This window comes from Rhineura floridana, chromosome 18 (genome assembly GCF_030035675.1).
Source record: "Rhineura floridana isolate rRhiFlo1 chromosome 18, rRhiFlo1.hap2, whole genome shotgun sequence".
In the NCBI taxonomy this organism is placed as follows: domain Eukaryota; kingdom Metazoa; phylum Chordata; class Lepidosauria; order Squamata; family Rhineuridae; genus Rhineura; species Rhineura floridana.
The window spans coordinates 24,313,541-24,337,136 of NC_084497.1; the positions used below are offsets into that span (position 1 = coordinate 24,313,541).

At 45.9% G+C, this 23,596-nt stretch overlaps 1 protein-coding gene across 1 annotated transcript in view; it reads right to left on the reverse strand.

Annotated features, from left to right (window-relative positions):
- MXRA8 (matrix remodeling associated 8) overlaps positions 1–22,727 on the reverse strand; it is a 31,929-nt gene extending 9,202 nt beyond the window's left edge. Inside the window, exons 1-5 of the mRNA XM_061601372.1 lie at positions 22,151–22,727; positions 11,849–11,872; positions 10,474–10,782; positions 7,573–7,674; positions 4,557–5,015 (exon numbers count right to left, since the gene is read on the reverse strand). Coding sequence (XP_061457356.1) covers positions 4,557–5,015; positions 7,573–7,674; positions 10,474–10,782; positions 11,849–11,872; positions 22,151–22,199 — 943 coding nt within the window. The 5' untranslated portion in view covers positions 22,200–22,727. The remainder of the gene's footprint in view (positions 1–4,556; positions 5,016–7,572; positions 7,675–10,473; positions 10,783–11,848; positions 11,873–22,150) is intronic.
- Positions 22,728–23,596: the final 869 nt, after the last annotated feature.

The following is a 23,596-nucleotide window of genomic DNA, read 5'->3' on the forward strand; positions in this document are numbered from 1 at the left end:
TGAAAGCAACAACAGCGAACACTGATTGCATCCTCTGGATAGATTTCCATTCTGGGCATAGGATGAATAACCATTGTCAATTTCTGCTCCTGCTTCTGTTTTAGTGGAAATCCTCTGGTATCCCTACAAGTCTGCATCCCAGTTCAACTGGAGGTTGGTGCCCATTGGAACTGGTGGGGCAGAAGGTAGAGAGACCAACAGTAAGAGAAGCGAGAGCCAATGAAAGGTAGAGCAACGAATTCTAGATTTGACCCGATCTGAGACAAAGGAAACAAAGCTGACAGACAGTGACACCTCCTGGACTGGTTATAAATAAGAATGCAGGAAGATGCGACTGGCTGAGGAGAACAGATTAGGGTTAGTGGAACAGAGGAGGATATCCCATGGGAACATCCACTTCTGATGTTGCCTCCCTGTCTTTCCCAATTTAATATTTTTGTTTGCTGGACCAACATAAGAATAGCCCTCTTGGATCAGGCCAAATGTCCATCTAGTCCAGCATCCTGTCCTCACAGTAGTCAATCAGATATGCCCATTATGGGAAGTCCAGCAAGTGGCATTCAGAGGCATGCTGCCTCCATCATAACCATCTGGACTAGTAACCGCTGCTAGCCTTCTCCTCCACGAACTCGTCTAATCTCTTCTTAAAAGCCATCAAAGAAGGGTACAGTGAATAAGAACATAAGAAGAGCCTGCTGGATCAGACCAGAGGCCCATCTAGTCCAGCATCCTGTTCTCACAGCAGCCCACCAGGTGCCTTTTCTGGGAAGCCCGCAAGCAGGACCTGAGCGCAACAACAACTCTCCCCACTTGTGATTCCCAGCAACTGGTATCCAGAGGCATACTGCTTCCAGCAACGGAGGTAGAGTATAGCCATTGTGGCTAGTAGCCATCCAGATCTACTTTTGGTCGATCCAGTGGTCTTCCGATGTAATGGCCTAACTCAATATGTGGCAATTTCATCTGGTTTTCCACGAGAACTTCAGCTACAAGTCAGTCTACAAACCCAGTAAACATGCTGCCACGTACGTTGATGATGTTCTGATTAGAAATGATAACGCTGCTCACTCTATCCACAGTAAACTTTCCTTTCTACTTAATTATGAGATTCCGAAATATGAGCAATCCATAAAACTGGGAACAGATGGCTGGTTGCTGTCAAGATTTTTTTTAAAAAAAACCCTTCTACTGAAAGCCATAGAGTTCACTTCAGATCTGACAGTGAGGATCAGCCAAAATAGAACTAGGCCGTGTTGATATTGTAAGAGGAATAACATTTCCTGTCTACAGAACTGTTCCAGCTTTGGAGCTGCGCCCAGGATTAAGAGGATCCAAGGAGAAGCTTTGTGGTTGTGATTCTCTTTATCTTCATGTGTGTGTGTGTGTTTAAGGGTCTATCCCTGCATGAGTTTACATGGACATCAAGGTGGTTCAAGCGGTGGTCTTGCTGCTAAGTAAACACCGATCCATTTCCTGCTATGTTGCTGTTGGGGAAGAATGCACATCCAATGAAGCTGAACGTTGGAAGATTCAGGACAGACAAAAGAAAGGACTTTCTTCACACAGTGCATAGTATCCTGCAGATACCATCTTATCAGGAGGTTCGTGCTGCACAATATAGGAAACGGACCTTTAGTGTGGCAGCACCTACCCTGTGGAACTCCCTCCCCTTAAATATTAGGCAGGCGCCATCTCTGCTATCTTTTCAGTGCCTTTTGAAGACTTCCCTCTTCCAACAAGCCTTTTAAGTTGAGACCAATCCCAGTCTGCGTCTGTGTTAGAATGGCTTTTAATATGTCTTTTAATATCTTTACCCCTTTTTTTAAAAGATGTTTTTAAAGGTTGTTTTTTTTTAATGTTTTCAACGTTGTTTTGTTTTAATGTATTTTAAGGTCTTGTTATGATGTTTTAATGTGTTTTTAGTGTTTCTGTTTGCCGCCCTGGGCTCCTGCTGGAAGGAAGGGCGGGGTATAAATAAAATAATTAAATAAATAAATAGCAATAGTTAAAACAATGGAGTTCACTCCCACAAGAGGCAGTGATGTCCACCAACCTGGATGGCTTTAAAAGAGGATTAGACAAATTCATTCAAGATAAAGCTATCAGTGTCTGCTAACCACGATGGCTATGGTCTCCCTCTCCCTCCACAGTTGGAGGCAGTACGCTTCCAAATAGGTACCAGTTGCTGGGAATCACCAGTGAGGAGAGCGCTATTGTGCTCAGGTCCTGCTTGTGAGGTTGCCATAAGCAGCTGCTGTGAGAGGAAAGTGCTTGACTAGTAGGGCCTTTGGCCTGAACCATCGGGGCTTATTATGTCCTTAATTTGGATAATCAAGGGACTCATTGTCATTTTACGATCAAGGACCATGTGGCGCCACAATGCCAGTGGTGCACCTGGAACTCCGAAGGCTGCGCAAGTGGCGCAAATTGGATGCACAAGTGCCCTGCGTCTGTTTCAGGGCTGGCCTGTGGGAATGCCCTAGTGAAAAATATATCCTCTGTGACGGGAGGACGTACATTATTATTACTAACTGTTTATCATTAGAATGAGTGGGATATGTGTGTGTGCACGTGAGCATGTGTGGAAGGAAAGCTTTCAGAGTGCAAAGACCGGATCCAGCAGGGCTCTTCTTATGATCTCAACAGGCCGATGAGAACTTCCAGATCTTTTTTTTTTCCCACAGGCAAAAAGATAAAAGTAAAATAAATAACGTTCCCAACTTCCCATCGGTTCAGCAAGTTCTCTGTGTGCTGTTTTCTGCACCAGGAAAAAGACTTCAACTAGGAGTTTGAACTAGGGACAAAACACCCCCCCCTCAATCTTCCTTTTTTTTTGGTCCACTTAGAAATGCGTTCCTTTGAGATTTGGGGCGATTTGCTGGTTGCAACTGAAATAGATTCCAGTTCGTGGGGTTGGGGGGAAGGGAAGGGTCCTTCTCATTAAGTGTCTCCTCCCCCCCCAAAATTTGCATGCCAGAGTTTGAATCGTGCTGTCTGCCTTATTCCCACAAGGCCTTCTGTTCCCATAAGGCATCTGATTTCTCCTATCCCACCCCCACACTGCAGTTGTTCATAAACTACCAATACTTGCCCATTAAAAAATTTATCATGCCATCTTCCGGTTCAATATTAAATAGCCAATAAATATTAAAAGCATGATAAATATTTTAAAATGTTAATAAGTGAAGAGCTATACCCTGCAGGTTGTATGTGTGAATTAAAAAAATGATGATAAAACTGCAGTTTTTATTTCTCACTGTTATGATTGGTGTTTTTTTTAAAAGAGAGAGAGAGAAAACAACTTGAAAAGCACCTGCTCATTCCAGAGATGGAAAACACACAATGGAGTATAATTGAGAGGGATGTGGATCCTTTGAGCTTCAAGCAACCATTTTCCAAACTGACCTGCTTGTCATGGAATTCCTGTTGCAAAGGATTCTGGGAAGTATATGAGGGTGCTAACTTGGTTCTCCCTTGAACACTCCCCAGTATCCTCCACAACAGGGACCCCAATATCATAACTCTGAAGTCCGACGGTAACCAGGATACCGAGTCAGAGGTTACAGGGCCACTGGTTGAGGAGCTAGCCCAGGTTTCTGGTTCTGAATTTGATGGTGGAGACCAGGAGCTCACTAAACCAAAGGCAGACAGAAGCTTGCTGAGCTAGATCCCACACCAGGACCCCTAAAACCAGAGCCCAAACCGTCAAAGGTGGCAAGGAAAAGCCAGTTGAGAAAAAAATCCCTATCCATGTCTGGACAGGAGTTGGGGAAATGGTGGCTTTGAAACACCTTCTCTCGAGTTCAGATGAAGACCTACACGAGGAAGCATCCTCTCAGATAATTCTGAGGGCCAGGTAGCATCTTTTCAGGAGATAAGCATTACCTCACCACAAAGATAGCTCACCTTCATGAGGTGATCTTTTCATGATGAGGTGGTCTTTTCTTCCTCTTCTTAAAGAATAAAGCTTGCTCTCATTCCTGAGAGAATTTTTTGTCAAGTGGGAGCCATTTCATTATAAGAAAGATGGTAGATACCTCACTTTTATGAGGGGGTAAACTGTTTTGACGAGGTGGTCATTTTTATTTTTCTAAGGACACAGATATCTCATCTTCATTGGGGGTGGAAAGAGGAATCTTTGTGAGGGTGTGAGATCCATTTTTTCACATTTTCTTTCATGAGGGGGCAATATTATGTTATTGCTGTTGTTGAAGAAGCAGCCATGTCCTCATAACAAAGATCCTTGGGTTGTGTCCAATGTTAGTCAGAGGAGACCCATGGAAATTAATGCACATGACTACAGTCCTTTCATTCCAATGGGTCTACTCTTGAGTAGAACTAAGCTGGCTACAACCCCTTATATTTCATGAGGGGAGCATTTAATTTTTTTTTATAAAGAGGCAACGGCATTTTCTTCTCACAACAAAGATCCTTATCTTTCAAGAGGGGGCAAGTTTGTGTGAGTTGGCAGCCATTTTCTTGCCACAAAACGTGGTCTCCTCTGACGGACCAATTTTTATTTTATTCATTTGTGCATGTGTGCTGGAGTTACCTACCTAAAGCTGGCGCATTGTGACGAGTGACATTCACCAACACCTTCTTCTCCGGTTCCGGCTCCACAACAGAGACCTGGAAGATCCTGCGTTCGTGAAGGCCGCAGTAGTGATGGTGGAGATGGCAGGAATAGATGCCTTCATCAGCCACTTCCAGAGCAGATATCCTCAGGGAGAAGTCGCCCAGGGCAAAAGCCTTGTCGGTGATATTCATCCTTTGCTGGATAAACAAGGGCCCGTACGAACGCCCTTCTCCGGAAGCATACAGGTCAATGAGGCGATCAGCCCTGTCGTGAGGCACACCCGGTGGCTGCCGGTCCCAGTGGACCACTTGCTGATCCTCCTCATCGTGCCGCTCGGTCCAAATTTGGTTCCGGTTGATACAGGGGAGTACCACGGTGCTCTCCTTCAGGGCCACAATCACCACCTTCTCCCCATCCCAGTACCTCTGCACTTCTCGAGCTGCAGAAGAAAATCACACGCAAAGGACACATGTACAAAGGTACACAGGAAGCTGCCGTATTCCAAGTCAGACCATTGGTCCATCTAGCTCAATATTGCCTACATTGACTGGCAGCCACTCTACAAGGTTTCAGGCAGGAGTCCCTCTCACCCCTACCTGGAGATGCTGGGGATTGAACCTGGGACCTCCTGCATGCAGAGCAGATGGTATACCACTGAGCTATGGCCCTTCCCCAGGAGACTTGTCAAGAGATGCCATTTTACACACCCTCTTCTTCAAACACTGCGTGGTTCAAAGCAACCTTCGTCGGGTCATTTTTCTTCAGAGGAGAAGGACTTGTGCCCCTTTTGTAATATATATACATACACACCATACGTTTAAAGCCCATTTAATGCACCTGGCTTCCCCCAAAGAATCCTGGGAATGGTAGTTTGTTAAGGGTGGTGGAAATCATAGCTCCCAGGATTCTTTAGGGGAAGCCAGGTGCGTTAAATGTATGGTGTGAGGTTGAAGATGCATTAGGGAAGCCACAGGAGAAAGCACACAGGCAGTACCAGATTCAGAGCAGCGTCAGTTCAGCCCCAACATCCAGATCCAAAACCTATATTGTGAGTTCTCCTCATTGACACCCTGTGAGCAAAGATAGGCATGTAGATGGGCATGTATCATGCCAGGCCCTGATGGGACCCCAGATGACATGTCCTCTGGCAAAGACCCAGACCTCCTGGAACTAGTAGACCCAGGGAAAGGTCAGGTACCTTCCCTTACCTCTACTCAGTAACTTTGCCCTTGCTTGACACTGTTTCATTGTGTTTTAACATGACTTTGCTTTGCTTAGACCAGAGATGGGTAACTAGTGGCCTTCTAGATGTCATTGGGCTCCATCATCCCTGACCAATTGGCCACCCTGACTGGGGCTCACAAGAGTTAGGAGCTTAACAATATCTGAATGGGCCACAAGTTCCCAATCCCAGTTTCCACCGGTATTAATAAAAGCCAGAGCAGCCACTCATGCAGAGACACAGCAGGAAGCCTCCTTTCTGGATAGTGCTACCAGCTCTCAGGAGTCTTTAGTCCAGGGATCATAGAATCATAGAATGGTAGAGTTGGAAGGGGCCTATAAGGCCATTGAGTTCAATCCTGGGCCACAACTTTCATCGTCCCTGACCATTGGCCATGCTGGCTGCTGGGGCTGAGGGGAGCTGGAGTCCAACAACCCCTGGAGGGTTCTGCTCTTTGGATTCCCCTTGTCCCTCACTGATGCTGTTGTTATTTGAATCCCAGCCTACGGTTGACTTTGATTTGTGGAATGCTCAAGAAGCCAGACTTAAGCTGGCTGGTGCACGACTGCATGACTCAAGGTACATACCAAGTCAGCTTTAGATGCAAGCAGCCAATTAAGCAAACATCTGTGGCTCCCCATTAACTCCAGGAGATGAGCCACACTCTGAGCTTTTACACAGATGAATGGCATGACTCTACAAACTGAATCACTTCTTTACCAGAATTGTGGATCATAATAAAGGGCACTGTGTTGTAGTGTGGGGAGAGGGAGAGAGAGAGAGGGATAGGGAGAGAGGGAGAGGGAGAGGGAGAGAGAGAGGGAGAGAGGGAGGGAGAGGGAGAGAGAGAGAGAGAGAGAGAGAGAGAGAGAGAAGGGGTCAAATTTGGATTGGGAAGAGCCAAGTTCAAATCCCGCGCTCATCTGAGCAATTTGGAGCCAGCTGCCTCTCAGCCTAGCCTCTACCTCACAGGGTTGTTGTGAAAATAAAATAAGGGGGAACCTGGGCTGCTTAGGAAGGGCAGGATTATATAGCTGCGAAATTGATCCCTTCCTTAGAGAGAGGTTTCCCCATCACCTCTTCCCCTTTAGGTGAGCAACCTTTTTGCCCCCATGGACCACATGCAATGGTAAGTGGGTGGGTGTGAGATTCACGTCAGTGGGTGTAGTCACACTATTTATTTATCTGTATTTTTATTTTTGAAATGGTGTTTTAACATTGTACGCCGCTGTGACAGTTTATGATATGGAAGTACAGAAGTACTTTTATAAACAAAACAAACATCTGTAAGGGGCCAGACTGGGGAGAGGGCCCCTAATTGCTGTGGGTTTGCTTATCTGTGTAGAGCAACCTTTCCCAACCAGTGTGCCTCCAGATGTTGTTGGACTACAACTCCCATCTTCTTGACCATTGGCAGTGCTAGCTGAGGCTGATGGGAGTTGAGGTCCAACAACATCTGGAGGCACACTGGTTGGGAAAGGCTGGTGTAGAGGGAAGGAGAAGGCTCTCTTGCAGAAGTCTGGAATTATTCTATTCCTCGTGCTCTGCACAGTACGGCTGATGTGTTTCTCGAAGCTTTTGTACAGCCTTGTGACAGGAAATGCTCCGGTGCCCCGCAAACATCTTAATTACAGTCCCTGGCTCTGCCTCTGTGGCTGCCTCGAACAAGAGTTGCACAGCTTTGCAAAAGAGAAACAAGGAGGGGAGCAAAAACCACATGCACACGTGTGCTCCTACTTTCATCCCGTCGCAGATCTCTTGCAAAAACATTTACCTTTTTTGGTGACATCGAGTTGTACCTTTACCGTTTCGTACAGATGGCAATAATGGTGGTGGAGGTTGCAAGAGTACACGCCTTGGTCGCTCTCATCAATGTCTTGATTGAAATGCAGGAAGGAGAGAGAGAGAGAGAAAGAACATTGGCATCCAGGAAATGAAATCATGGAAGTTTAGAAACAGAAGGTACCTCAGAGGTCATCTAGTCCAACCGCTGCTCAGGACAGGTGTCTTGCAATGATGCATACCTCCCCAGTCTCTGCTTAAATGCCTCTAGCAAAGACAAGCCCACCACCTCCCAAAGTAGGTCACACTGACACCATACATTTAAAGCACCTGCTTCCCTCCTCCCCACAAAGAATCCTGGGAACTGTAGTTCACCCCTCACAGAGCTGCAATTCCCACCGACCTTAACAAAATGCACTTCCCAGGATTCTTTGGGGGAAGCAATATGCTTTAAACATGCTATGGTGTGGATGTGACCATAGTCTGTCCTACTGTCAAACTGTCAAGTGCAGAGAAACTGGAACAGGTTCAGAGGAGGGCAACAAGGATGATCAGGGGATTGGAAACCAAGCCCTATGAGGAGAGACTGAAAGAACTGGGCATGTTTAGCCTGGAGAAGAGAAGACTGAGGGGAGATATGATATCACTCTTCAAGTACATGAAAGGTTGTCATACACAGGAGGGCCGGGATCTCTTCTCGATCGTCCCAGAGTGCAGGACACGGAATAATGGGCTCAAGCTGCAGGAAGCCAGATTTCGACTGGACATCAGGAAAACCTTCCTAACTGTTAGAGCCATACGACAATGGAACCAATGACCTAGAGAGGTAGTGGGCTCTCTGACACTGGAAACATTCAAGAGGCAGCTGGACAGCCACCTGTCAGGGATGCTTTAATTTGGATTCCTGCATTGCACAGGGGGTTGGACTTCATGGCCTTATAGGCCCCTTCCAACTCTACTATTCTATGATTGTATGAAATAGCACTTACAGTTACGAAGTTTCTCCTAATGTTTAGCTGAAATCTGCTTTCCTGCCATTTCCACCCATTCATGCTCGCCTTGCCCTCTGAAGCAACAGAGAAGTCTACTCCATCTCTCAGTCATAACAGCCCTTCAAGTTTCCAAAGACAGCTCTCATGCCTCCCCCTAATCTTCTCGTCTCCAGGCTAAATGTACAATCCCTCATTTCCAGAGCATCCTGGTCACTCATACAAACATAAGAAGAGCCTGCTGGATCAGGCCAGTGGCCCATCTAGTTCAGTATCCTGTTCTCACAGTGGCCAGCCAGATGCACATTATGGGAAGCCCACAAGCAGGACCTGAGTGCAAAGAACATAGCTGGTATTTGGAAGTGGACTGTCTCTGTTTGGCTTGAACAAGGAAATCTAACTTTCTCTATACATCTTGGGACTGGGTACAGAAGGGCCCCGCTTTGCGGCGCTCCGCTTTACAGAGTTCCACCGATACAGCAGTTGTCAACTGCAGAAAGGCCCTGCTCCTACGGTGCTTGTTCCAGTTTTATGGCGTTTTTCGGGTGTCGGGCGCCATTTTGTCAATGTTAGTCAATGCGTTCCGCTTTACAGTGGATTTCGCTTTACAGCAGCGGTCCGGAACAGAACCCGCCATATGAGTGGGGCCCTACTGTACCTGAAAGATCATCTCACCCATTATAATACAGATTTTAAATGTTTTGAGACATTCTAAATGTTTTTAGATGGTTCTTATGTTGTTTTGAAACTTTTAAAATTGGTTTTTACATTGTTTTGAAATGTTTTTGGTTGGTGTTCAGACTGTTTTGAAATGTTTCAAATATGTTTTCATTTTATTTTAAATGACATTGTTGTAACTTTTTCGTTTGTTGGTCTGCGCTTCTTTGGGAAGAGGGACAGGATCAAAATTTAATAAACTAAATAAATTCCTAGCTGCCAGGGTAAATAAAGAAACAAGCAATGCGATATAGATTTCTTTGTCTGATAACAAAAAAACACACAAACTCACTGGGTGAAACATTTTTCCTACGACTAAATTCAGACAGATATTTCTCACAAGGATCTTTAGATAAAGGACACTGGGTAATGTAATGAACGACATCCTCTCTAGCTGTTTTACAAAACAGACAAAACTGGTGCTCTAAGGGAAGTTTTTTATAACAACCATCGAGAAAGGCGGAAGGCGTGACATTAAACCTTAACTCAGTAAAAGCGATTGTGTGTGGTGCTAAAGTAATTACCTCTAAGTAATTATCTTTCAGAGAGCCAGCGTGGTGTAGTGGTTAGGGGGCTGGACGACGACCTGGGAGACCAGGGTTTGAATCCCCACACAGCCACAAAGCTCACTGGGTGACCTCAGGCCAGTCACTGCCTCTCAGCCTCAGACGGAGGCAATGGTAAACCTCCTCTTAATACCGCTTACCATGAAAACCCTATTCACAGGGTCGCCATAAGTTGGGATCGACTTGAAGGCAGTCCATTTCCATTTTTCAGTTAGCTTTCTGATGGTCTGTTTTAAAGCACGGATGCAGCCTGGAGAACCTTGAAGAATGGGTAGTTGGCATATCTGCCTGGAGATGCTACGGACTGAATGGGGAACCTTTCGCATGCAAAGCTGGCACTCGGATCACTGAGCTATGGCCCATCCCTTAAGACACAGAAATGTAGGAAACTGCCTTATGCTGAGTCCAGATCATTGCTCCATCTAATATTGTCAGCACGGCCTACACTGACTGGCAAACAGCTCTGCAGGACTTCAGGCAGGGGACGTTCCCAGCCCTACCTGGAGATGCTGGGGATTGAACTGGGGACCTTCTGCTTGCAAGGAGGATGCTCTACCACTGAACTATAGTCCTTCCTGCCTGCTCATTTCATAACCAGGTGAAGAGTGTGTGTGTGTGTACCTTTGACCACCAATGAGAAGTTGCCATCCACAAACGCATTTTCGGGCATGAAGATCCTCCCTTGGTTATAGACGCTGTAGACTCGCTGGTCTCCAGCCGAATACATGTCACACAGTCGCTCAGCGTTGTAGTCTCCATACTGGTTTCTGTACAGGTCCCAATGGACCACGCGCTGGCGGTCATTCAGGCGGTCCTGGGTCCACACCATCCTGTAGCTCTTGCAAGAGAGGACAGTTCGAGAGCCTGCCTTGGCGGTGATGTTCAGCACAGACACAACCACGCTTTCGGGATTAGAGGCGTCTGCTGGAACTGCGACAGAGCGAGAGAGAGAGAAGCCATTTTGAGAGATGCGCCCACAACTGAAAGCCTGTTGTGACAAGAGTATTTCCCTGCCCATCAGGACTTGAACCCAGAAGCTCCTAGATATCAACATAAAAATGTAAGAAGAGCCATGCAAAGCCCCATCTAGTCCAGCATCCTGTTCTCACAGTGGTCAACCAGATGCCTCCGGGAAGTTTGCAAGCAGGACACGAGTGCAACAGCAACTCTCCTCATCTGCGATTCCCAGTCCAGCAACTGGCCATCAGAGGCGTACAGCTTCTGACAGTGGAGACACAACATACTCATCATGACTAGTAGCCACTGCTAGCCTTTGCTGTTATGTGCCTTCAAGTCAATTACGACTTATGGTGACCCTGTGAATCAGCGACCTACAGTAGCATCTGGATAGATAGATAGCCTTAACCTCCATGACTTTGTCTAATCTCCTTTCAAAGCCATCCAAGCCAAGTATGATGAACAAGAACATCAGAAGAGGTTGGCTGCTGGGTCAGGCCAAAGGTCCATCTAAGCCAGCTTCCTGTCCTCAAGGTGGCCAACCAGAAATTTGACTCGATTCACATTTAAATGCGAACTTCCTTAGTTTGCGCTATTCAAAACAATATGCAAACTGAAGCACAGCCATCCTTCAAAATTTGCCCTTCTCTGAGTTTTACAAGAATGGTACAAAAATGGACAAACTAGGTTAAAGTGTGCATAAAAATGCATGGATTAGCAAAATAACATACCCATATGTGTTTCACTAGGGAAAACTGCTTTGTAAAAATGTGCATATTACGCAAAATTGCATACAAATAAATTTGCACTGAAATGCTAAAGAATTTTCAAGAGGATTTTTTTTTTTAGGAAAAAACTTGCAGACATGCGATGAACTGAACTTAAGCTTGGAAAAACGGGAACCCGGGAGAAACCAAAATGGACAGATTCGCCCGTCCCTAGGGGGTGGTTAGAATAACAGGCTGACTTCATAGGGCTTTTGTAAGGATTACATGCAACATTCAACACTTGAAATCTTGCCTTGTCACTGGATATTTACCTGAATAGGGATGAACAACAGACTCTAAAAGGAGAAGAAGAAGAAAAATATTAGTGACAACATATTGGATCATCATCGACTCGTTGTGGTTTTGCTGAGGGATCTGATTTATTAATCCAGGATGCCATCTAAACTCATTCATTCCCCAGCAGGGTTAACCACGATCCTGCTGTATTCAGGGACACAGATCACCACCAAACCCCCAAGTAGACATCCCAGCCCCATAACCACCAGACCCCGCCCCCAAGTGGACCTGGAAAACCCATAACGCCAACCCTCCCACGGAGAGTTCTGCTGACAGGCAAACCCCATAAAGACGACCAGGATGGCCTTTTGCTTTGTTCAGCTGCTCTGTGTTTTAATCTGCATCTCCGATTTTAATTATGTTTTTAATTAGCTGCCATTTTCCTGCGTTTATTGCCATATTGTTTTCTGCTTTGGAATTGTTATTTTTTTCCATTGTGGATTTTATTGGCTTGTGGCCAGGCCGACTGAGTTTCGCTCAGAGTAGACCCAGGAATGTTTGAGCCTCAGCCAGCCTGGGTGATGGGAGTTGTTCCGATTTCATTTCTTTCTCACAGCTAGGGATGGGGGAGAAATTTGATTAGAAGGCAAACTTACCAAATTTGCACTTTTTGAAACGTTTACAGCAAAGTCCTCCAACCAAGTAATGTGTAGGAAAGGGCATATACAGGGATAACGTGTGTATAAAAATGCATATTTCAGTGAAAATAACATACACAAAGAACACACGCAAACGTTAAGGAAAGATTGCTTTCCAAAAATGTGCATATTAGGGAAAATGCCATGTAAAATATTGTAGATTAGGAGAGATTTGCACTAAAATGCTGGTGAATTTTCAGAAGGACTTTTTTAAGGCTTGAAAAATGAGAAACCAAAATTGATGTTCGTTCATCCTTATTCACACGGCACATGAACAGTTACCTCTTGCTACACAATCCTAAGACCCAGCCTTCCATATTTCCCACTGTTTATCTCACTGCTAAGGAGCCTCCCACGGTGGACATTTTGGAAAAGGCCAACCATAAGCAAGGAGCACTTCCTCTCCTCTGCCCTTGGAAGTATCCGAGTGCTCAAAAGGCAGTGCCGACAAGTATGCGCCCGTCCCAAATTACCCCTCCATGGAGGTCAAATTGCAGCCTTGGTTTCCCCCGAGACCAATGCCAAGAGGGAACAAAAGGAGAGTAGGGATAGAATCCAGATGGGAATACATGGGGGATGTTCAAGGCCTGCTTTCCTTATGGAGCTTCCAACGCCGCGTAGTTTCACTGGCAATGCTCAGAACCTGCCCCCCAAAAGAACAACCCAAACATCTACCCACCCCCCAAAGCAAATAAGACCCCCCAAAAGCAAGCAATAGCCCCACAAGAAACAGAAACCCCTCAAAACTGCAAAAGAGCCCCCAAAACTCAATTTTAAAATATATATAATTGGGAGAGGTAGGGGCCATGGGTAAATGCCAAGGAGCTGTTTGAGGGCATCGTGTTGCTCACGGGCACCAACATTGGGAATGCTAGGATGCCACAACCCATATTTTTTTCCTTCAGCAGGGGTAAAAGCAGTGGAGGCTGGTCTGTTAGGGCAAACAGGGCACCGCCCCACCAGCCTCAGTCTGCCCTCAGCCAGCCCCTGCCTCCCTGCCGGCCCTGGCTGTCAGCTCCCTCCTTCTTAGACTGAGCTTTTGCCCTCATAGAACTCAGCAGGGAGGAGGAAGGTGGCGGGACTAGAATGAGTTGGTTCTGCCTATCATTGGCTCTGGTTCCACCTGCTGTTTGGGCTCCCTGCCTCCCGTCCCACCAGTCCTGATGGGCACCAGCCACCACTGGGTAGAATCACTTTGAGGGGGCCCAAGGAGATGACTTTTAGTTGGGGAAAAAGGTTAGAGGGGAAACGGTTAAGAACTCTCTTTAGCCCCTTCCGTTCCACTTATTTGACTTTGGAACTGCTTATTTTTTAAAAAATTGCATTTTTGCAGCCCATCTCATGCATTTTGCACACTTGATTTATCCCTGTCATACGATGACTTTGCACGCATGAATCTTCTGGTCACAGTTCCTCATACTGTTTTTTAAATAGGCAGACACTGATAGTATTACTATTGTTATTTGAATGTATTTGTCACTTGCCCACAAAAAGGGTCTCCAAGTGACGTACAAAAAAAAGTAACAGCATAAAGCATAAATAAAAACAATACATTACAATAAAAACATATAACAGCTCATTTTAAAAAGCCCACAGACTTCCCCTAATGAAACAGCAGGAAGCAGCACCAGCAGCAATAAATCTTCAACAAAATGCTTAGAGGTTTGTATACAAATCAAGCAGTATATTTTGTTGTTGTTGTTATGTGCCTTCAAGTCAATTACGACTTATGGCGACCCTATGAATCAGCGATCTCCAAGAGCATCTGTCATGAACCATCCTGTTCAGATCTTGTAAGTTCAGGTCTGTGGCTTCCTTTATGGAATCAACCCATCTCTTGTTTGGCCTTCCTCTTTTTCTACTCCCTTCTGTTTTCCCCAGCATTATTGTCTTTTCTAGTGAATCACGTCTTCTCATGATGTGTCCAAAGTATGATAACCTCAGTTTCATCATTTTAGCTTCTAGTGACAGTTCTGGTTTAATTTGTTCTAACATCCAATATTTTGTAATTTTTGCAGTCCATGGTATGCGCAAAGCTCTCCTCCAGCACATTTCAAATTTGTTAAATAAAAATAACTATATACACAACAGCCAACAACAAACATCTCTTGTACTCTGTCAAATGACTGGGAGAGGAACTAAGTTGTTCCATACATTTTCTCATAAGTGAGAAGCTAACATTAATACTAGGCTATGCAACTCAGGGCTGCCAGTTTTACAAGCAGAGGCAAACGGTTTTATGTGTTGAGTGGATAGTTGAGCAGACAGTAGAGGCATCACCAGGGTGAGGGCAAGGGGTGGTTGCTCCACCACACACACTGGGAATGAATTATAATCCCCAGATTTGATTTGATTTGATTTTACTTTTTTAAAAGAGTACGCTTCTAGCATTTATATCATTTCTTACATTTTTATATCTCACTTTTCCTCTGAAGAGCTCAAGCATGGTTCTACCTCTCCCCGTTTTATCCTCACGACAGCCCTGTGAGGTAGGTTAGGCTGAGAGTCTGTGACTGGCCCAAAGTCACCCAGGGAGTGTCATGGCTGAGTAGGGATTTTAACTTGTGTCCAAGGTCCTAGTCATTTCAGGAAGTGCCGCCCGCTAGAAACTTGACTGAGAATTGCAGCTTGGTAAAGGGTGTCCTAATAACTCTCAGAACCCCTGACACACTACTGTTCGCAGGATTCTTTGGAGGAAGCCATGACGGTTGAAAGCGGTTTTGGAAAATGGAAATGGAAGTTTGCACTAAAATGCTGATGAATTTTCACGAGGACTTAGAAATGCTAATGGTTAAGTGACATGAAAATGGACTGTCTTCAAGTCGATCCTGATTTACCCTATGAATAGGGATTTCATGGTAAGCAGTATTCAGAGGCGGTTTACCATTGCCTCCCTCTGAGGCTAGTCCTCCCCAGCTGGCTAGGGCCTGCTCAGCTTGCCACAGCTGCACAAGCCAGCCTCTTCCTCATCCGCAACTGCCAGCTGGGGGGCAACTGGGCTCCTTGGGACTACGCAGCTTGCCCACGGCTGCACAGGTGGCAGGGCACGTAACCCCTGAGCCACTCACTGTGGGGTGATCTTTAGCTGGCCCTTGGCACCCAGGAGACGCAAGCGGGGATTTGAACTCACAGACTCTGGACTCCCAGCCAGGCTCTCCTCCCCACTGTGCTATACCAGCTTAAGCGGTGTAGGAGTGCTTTCAATGCATGCCGTGGATATGACCTGAGTCTCATTACCATTGTGAAGTCACAACGTGGCGTTGGCTCTTCAGCGGCAGGAAAGGCCCTTCCGTGCCATGTGTGTGTGAAAACATACGTGCCTTTTCTCCTTTTCCATTTAATGTAAAGAACACAGGCTCCTGGACAGATCCCATAGATTCAATAGGGGACAAATCCATATAACACAAAAGTTTGGCTGTCCTTTCAAAAAGCAGGAAACTCCACAGATGTGCCTTTTCCTCTGAACGGCACGATCCTGGAGCTAAAAATAGCATTTAATGCTGTTTCTGGATTACTTTACTGTGCCAGGTTTACCTACAAGCACAATAAAAGACCACCCAAGACCCAGATCTCCTGTCATCCAAGTGCGGCTGGGGGGGGGGGGGCTGTGACATGCTTGCAGCAGTGCTGTAACTAGGGCTGCATAACACCCCATACGTTTAAATCACATCATTGGTCCCCCCAGAGAATCCTGGGAACTGTCATTTATTCCTCACAGATCTACAGTTCCCAGCACCCTTAACAAATTACAGTTTCCAGCATTCTTTGCAAGAGGTCACGTGCTTTACAGAGGTAGAACTCCAACAAAGCAGTTTTCAAAGACTGAATGTGCTTTGCTGTGTTAGGCCAAAGACACACTGCAACACTAACCACTTCTTTTTGCTTGTCCTGTTCCCTCACTGAGCCTCTGAACAACCTGCATCTGCCAGCCCGAAGACATGCCTAATCTATCCTGGAAAGAAAACAATTCACAATTTAACTGGTTTTTTCCCCCTGAATAACGGCCAATATATGAGAATGCATCCAACGTCTGTGCCTCTGTCCAGACTGCTCTTGGGGCACATGACTATTGTGCCCTGTGGTGTGGCACAGCTCTGGGGAAATGCAGAGGTCTAAAGGTGCTCCAGCAAGGAATAAGCTGAAACTGGGTCCTTATATGGCAGCTGCAGCAGCTGCAGGTGGAACCTAGTTGTTAGCACCATTTGGGCTGCACGATGCTGCTGTGCACGAAGCGGTGGCAATAATAAGGCCTTTCCTTGGCCTTGATTTGCCATTAAACCCAAGAAAAAGTCTCCTGTTGCAATGGAGTAGAGGAGCCTCAGGTCTTCCTGGGTCTACTGCAGCAGCGTCCTCTGAGCCAGAGGATAGCAGTACCACATCCTCAGGCTGGGATAAGACATTGGCCCAGCAGGTTCATCTGAGAGCCCTTCTGGGACTGGCCCACTTCACCCTCATCTCCCTGAAAATGAGGAATCCGACTCCAGGGCCATGATAGTGAGCCTGTTGCCCTAGCCTGCTGAAGCAATTGCCTGGTAATTAAAAGTTCAGAAAATATATTACAAGGTTGTGAGTGTCCTGCAAAACAGGGCTTTTTTGTCTTCAGTGACAGAACACAGTGCCTGTCTTTAGTGCGCAAGGTGACCTCTGAGATTGTGCAGAGCACTTTGCTCTTATCACTAAGCTCCCCCATCCAGAAACAGAAGAGATGGTTAAAGAAAAGGGTGGGTATAGAACAGGGGTCTCCAATCTTTTTGGACCTCTGGGCACATTTGGAATGTTCAGAAAGCACTGCAGGTGCCAGTCACAAGATGGCTGCTGTAGGGGTGTGGCAAAATGCAACATGGCTACCACATGTAAAAGAGCAGAAAAACAGACAGGGGCACAAAAGAGTGCAGGCATCCCCTCCTCAAATGATGGGGAGGGGGAAGGCACCTACATCAGCTGCCAATGCGGTCACTCACATCGCTCTTTGCATCTCTTGTTGGTTCAGATTAGATGGAAGGGAAGATATCTAATCCTGGCATTCAGTGAAATTTGTGCGTGTTGAAGGGGGCATGTTCAGTGCAAGAGAGGCTGAGCACAAACAGGAACTGAGAGGAAAGAGCAAACCGTCTCTTGCACATTGTGGATTTCAGACGGAGGTCTTGGGCTCCTACGGGGAGGGAGGGTGGGATATAAATGCAATAAATTAAAAAATAAAAAATAAAGAAGGTCGCCTTCTGACATCCCTTCCAATACAAGACCCTCCTCTGTAAAGCACCACGCATGGCCATCGGGTCCAGAAAGCTCTGCATGCAAAAGGTTCCAGGTTCAACCTTCAGACATCTCTTCTCCAGAACTTGGGTAGCAGAGCTAGGAAGGCCTGAAGCCCTGGAAAGCTGATGTAAGACTTTCCAGGTGGTTGCCAGGCAGGAGGGTGAGGTTCTGTTTCTCCTCTGCTGGGCCAAGGGTCCTGAACTGCCCCTGCTGCTGCAGCAGCGTCTGGGAGGGTAGGGAGGGTAGGGGGGCCACCTCCTTCCATGCCTGCCTCCCCCTTGAAGCCCCTGCTTTCTCTGGCCGCCTCTGGGCTGCCAGATTTTTTGCAGGAGGGAATCAGGCACATACCGGAAGTTTAGGTTTGCATAATTAAAGGATTAAAGCGCTCTGTTGCCTTAACACAACAAATCCGCTTTAAAAAGAAAAACCCTGACTTTTGGAGGTTAGAAAAGTGAGGGGGAGGGGAAATGCACTGAAAAATGTGGGATGAATGAACAATTAACAGGAAGACATATAAACACCCTGCAGGCAAACCAAGAGGTACGCTCGCAGTCGTATAATCTCCCTGCACACAAAACAGAACGAATGCTCAATAAAGAACAGGCCTCCGTGATAGCTTTGTGTGAACAAAAAATCAGGATGAATGCTCACAGAACAGATTGCTTGGAGAAGCTTTCTTTCTCTCTCTTTCTTGGAAGGAAGGGTCATGCAGAGAACCCAAACTGGATGAGGCACAGGCCAAGTACACATCCAAGTTGTGTCTATCAGCAGCTATTAGCCAGTGGTGGCAGCTGGCGCCCATTGGGGCTGGTGGGGTGAGAGGCAGGGAGCCCAACGGTAGGCAGAGCAAGAGCCAATGAGAGGTGGAGGCAAGTCATTCTGGCTTTGCCCCCATCCTCCTCTTTGCTAAGTTCTCCAAGGGCAACACTGACTCTCGGGAGGAGGTGACAGGCAAGGCCACCTCTTGAACTTGTTGCAAGTGAGAAAACAGGCAGGTGGGGGGCTGGCTGAGGATTGGCTGAGGTTGGTGGGAAACACCCCAGTTACCCATATTGGACCCGCCTCCACTCTGCATAGTAGCTCAAAGGCCACTTCCGGGGGAGCCTCCAATCAAAGGAGAGCTGCCGCCTTCATGCAGTGCTTTGTGGTCTTCCTAGAAACACCAGGCTGTCCTCTCTTGGAAACAGGACACTGGGCTCGATGGAGCTTTGCTCTTCTTATGACACTTCAATTTTTTTAAAAAAAAATTGAAACAGCTAGTAGAACGTCCCTCACTGAAAAGGTGATGTGTATGTGCGTGGATGGCCTGTTCATTGAGCATTCATCCTGATTTATTTTGCACACAGCTCGCTGGGAGGTTAGTCAACACTGGCTGTTTATTGAGCATTCGTTCTGAGTGGTTTGCAGGGCAGTTAGACAACGGCTTCATCTGCACTACGCATTTAAGCATTCTTATCCCGTTTTAAACAGTCATGGCTCCCCTCCATGGATCCTGAGAACTGTCGCTTGTTAAGGGTGCTCACAATTGTTAGGAGATTCCCTTCTTTCCCTCCCAGAGCCACAGTTCTCAGAGTGGTTTAACAATCCATCCCCATTCCCAGGGAACTCTGAGAACGGTAGCTCTGGGAAGGGAAGAGGGGTCTCCTGACACCTCTCCGCATCGTAACAAACTACCACTCCCAGGATTCACTGGGAGAAGCCATGGCTGTTCAAAGCGGCATGATAATGCTTGACATGGATGGTGAGGATGGAGCCAAATTTGCCTCAGGCAACTGTTATCTCACTTTCCATAACATTTTCCTACCACTTTCCTTATTGCAAAAATCTATTATTATTATTATTATTATTATTATTTTAGGGGGAAGGTAGGTTTATTGCACAGGAGCGTTCAATCTACTTGAATTGCGCAACCTGAATTTGCAGGCATGTGACTGAATCCTACTAGAAAAATAGCAACGGCCTTGGAGCATGGATAGTCCAGCAATATCAGCATAGGCTCAGGTCCCCATCTCTGGGGAGATGCAGCTCCGAGGGAACTGAATTTGATTTATTTTCAATATAAGCTGCCTGGGGAACATACTGGATCAAAGGGCAGGGCTGGAATAAAATCAGTCATAATTTGCCACGCTAACAGTTTCAATAACTTCAGTTTCGCTTCATGTGGTGCAAGAAACAGACAAGCAGAAGATAGCAGCCATAGTCCTACACACCTTGGCAAATTTGGGGGATTAGTAAATATGTCAGTTTTGGTTTCTCAGCTTATTTCCCCCCGTTTTCATTTCTCTACATTAGTTTGCTAATTCACATTTCCCATGCAAATTTCCCCTGCTATACACATTTCTCCCTAATATAGGATTTTTACAAAGCAACTTACCCTAATAAAATGCAGTTTTGTGTTATTTTCACTAATATATGCATTGATAGGTACAATGTATCCTAACAGATGCAAGTTACTTGGGTAGAGAACTGAAATGCAAAATTTGGAGAAGTGCAAATTTCAAAGGATGGCTGTGTTTTGTTGCAAATCTGGTGAGCTCACTTTTGAATGCAAACTGGATTGAATCCCCCCCCCGTAATTTTCCACTAGACTCTCCCCAGGCAAAGTCTCTTTGCTTTGGATGTGTTTGCAAAACCTCATTTTAGGGGGGAAAAAGGCACCGCCACAACACTTTGCAGCAGAAAGAGGGGGAAAGGATAAACAACTTTTGTGGCTTGGCATAAAAGGGCGTTAACTTATGTAAGATTGAAAGAGGCCCTAGATTCAAATCCCTAGTTGGCCATCTGTCTCATTAGGAGATGTCGGGCCAGTAACTATTTCCATTTCCCAGAGAAAAAGAGACAGAAAAGGCGGATGGCAAAAATAAACAAATTAGCATACCAATTTTGAAGAGAGTATAGTTTTGTAAGCAAGCTTTTAGGTTATACAGAATGCTTCACTGGCATGAGTAGGAACTCGGTGTAAGTCAAAACCTCACATCTGTCTGCACTAAAAAAACTTTTCTCCCCTACTTTTCTTAAGCAAATCTTTCCTTAATCACTCAAGCTTCAACATTTGCATTATTGTCAAACTCTTCCCTGCTCTATGTCAAAATCCATGGTTTTCTTTCCACCCCTGATCTATCTGTCTATAGAAGACAAAGTGTATAAAAAGTTGTCCAGTTACTGTAAAGATTAAATGTAAACTGATAGACCAAAAGCTATCACTCATTGATAGAAGGAGAAAACTCCATCAATAGTTCCTTTTTCTTCCCTGGTCACATTAACACGTTAGAAAGAGCTTCATAAAATATTGTGTGTCCTAAATCTCTTACCAATTACAATTGGCCCTCACCCAGTTAAGCAACTGAACTCTTTGTTGATTAATCTACCAATACAAATTCTTTTAACGCTTCTAGGAGCCCATCTTTTGTCACCTCCTCTCCTGCCTTGCCATGCTTTGTCCCATTTCAGTCGGTACCTCATCTTTGGCAGAACCTCTCCCTTCTTCCAATGTGTGGCATACTTTATAAAAAATGTAAATGTACTGCCTTCAAGTCGATTCCGACTTATGGCGACCCTATGAACAGGGTTTTCATGAGGCTGAGAGGCAGTGACTGGCCCAAGGTCACCCAGGGAGCTTCATGGCTATGTGTCGTAGTCCAACACCTTAACCACTACACCACACTGGATGGTTCCTTTTTACAGATGGGGAGGAGAGAGAGAGAGAGAGAGAGAGAGAGAGAGAGAGAGAGAGAGAGAAGCTTTCCTCCTGAATCCATGGCAGAAAAGTTGGGACATGAACACAAATCACAGCCAGCTTTCTACCTACACCACATGGTCTCCCCAGATGGTAGCAGGGGCAGCTGTTCAAGTAAGGTTGCCACATTTTTCCTGCCCCTGCTCCTCTGCTTTTAACAGCAACTCGACACAGAGAAAATACAACAAATGGAGCTTTTTCTCACCGCTTATTGCCATGGCAGCAAAGGCAGTATCTGTTAGACTTTTCTGTGCACTTAGCCACAGCATTTCGAGCTAAGGGCATAGCAGCTGAGCCCATTTTTAAAAAGTGGCAACAGGAAGCACAAGTAAAACCCTACACAGTTCTTTTCACCCCAGTGCTACAGGACTGATTCTTCTGTCCTCAGCTACTTCATGGCATCCAGAAATTCAACTGGCGCACCATGCCCAAGGATACAAATGCATTGGTGACGTTTCACCCGTGGGATTTCTGCCTGCCATGCTTCCTCTGAAAACACACACATTCCTAATACATACATAGACTGTTCTGGCTTTTCTGCACAAAACCAACCCATTATATATATAATTTTCTTCCTGTAGGGAATTCTTCCAAGCATCCAGCTCAGCTAAAGTCTATCTACAGAAAGAACATGCCTTAAAACTTACCTTGCAACAGCAACAGCAGACCCACGAGGAATTTGGTTGTGTGCTCCATGCCTCCCTCTTCCTCCCTCTCACCCCAAAATCCAACTTTCTGTAGCCTCCTCTTCCCTGCTGTCTCCTTCCTCGCTTGAAAACACTTATGATCTCAGCAGTTTACAGCCCAACCAACATGCAGTGATCCTGCTACTCCCAGCTACACATTTTTTTAACTCCTCACCTTCTCTCTCTCCATCCCACTGCCCCAAACCGCTTTCCTCTCCCCAACACTTCGCTGCTCAATGTCTACATGGCAGACAAGCACTCAGAACAACACTTTCCCCTCCCTGCAAGACTCTCCCAAGCCCCTTTTGATGTAACAGTGTAAATCGAGCGAGTTTTTGCTGGCCCCGAGTTCCAAAAACAACCTCCACTCCACCCCACCGCCCTTCTGGGTATGGTATTAATTTTCTCGGGCATTTACAAAATCCAGCTGTGCTTTCCACGCCTTGACATTCTGCCAGATGTCTGCCTGGATTCTGTTGCTGTTGGCTTTTCTCAATTCCCCTGTCCTTGCCTTCTGTGGTTCCCCCCCCTCCTTTCTCCTCCTAATTCGCAGCTCTCGGAAGATCGCTCAGAAAACAGCGACATTGACTTTTGTCCAAGCAAAAGCCTACTAGGGATTGGAAGAAATTCAGCTCAGTTCGCATTTAAAGGCGAATCTACCCAATTTGCACTTGGTGAACCAAAACACAGCCATACTTCAAAGTTCACACTCCTCTGAATTTTGCAGTGCAGTTTGCCGAGTGATGCATCCAAAAGGGCAAATACTAGGGGGAAGTGTGCATGTGAATGTTTTGGACTACAGCTCCCATTAGCCCCATTCAGCATGCATAGCCAATAGTCAGGGATGCTGGGACTTGTAGTGCCAAACATCTGGAGGGCACCACATTGGCTATCCCTGGCCTACAGGCCTACAGGCAACCCTCATAGTATTAGTGAGATAACAGGGGCCCCAACTCTTAATAATATTTTACACACACACATTTCCATGGCTGGTGGCACGTTTTGGGGGCAGAACTTTTCCAGCAGGAAAAGTGATACTGCAGGGGTTTCGTTAATATCTGTTTATTTACAAACACACACTGATGAGGAGCAAACCAGCGCCTGTGCAATGGGATTCAAAGCCTCCTATGCTGCTTAACGGTCATGGCTTCCCCTGCCAAAAATATAAAATAGCAAATCCTGGGAACTGTAGTGTTCTGGGGGTGCTGGAAATGGTAGCTCTGCGAGGGGTAAACTACAGTGCCAGGATTCTTTGGGGAAGCCATGACTGTGTTAAAGCGATATAGAAGATTGTTTTTAACTGTTATTAGAAGTGTTTATTGTATTGTTTTAGTAGACATGTTTGCCACACTGGGCTCATTTGGAGGAAGGGCAGGATATAATAATAATAATAATAACAACAACAAC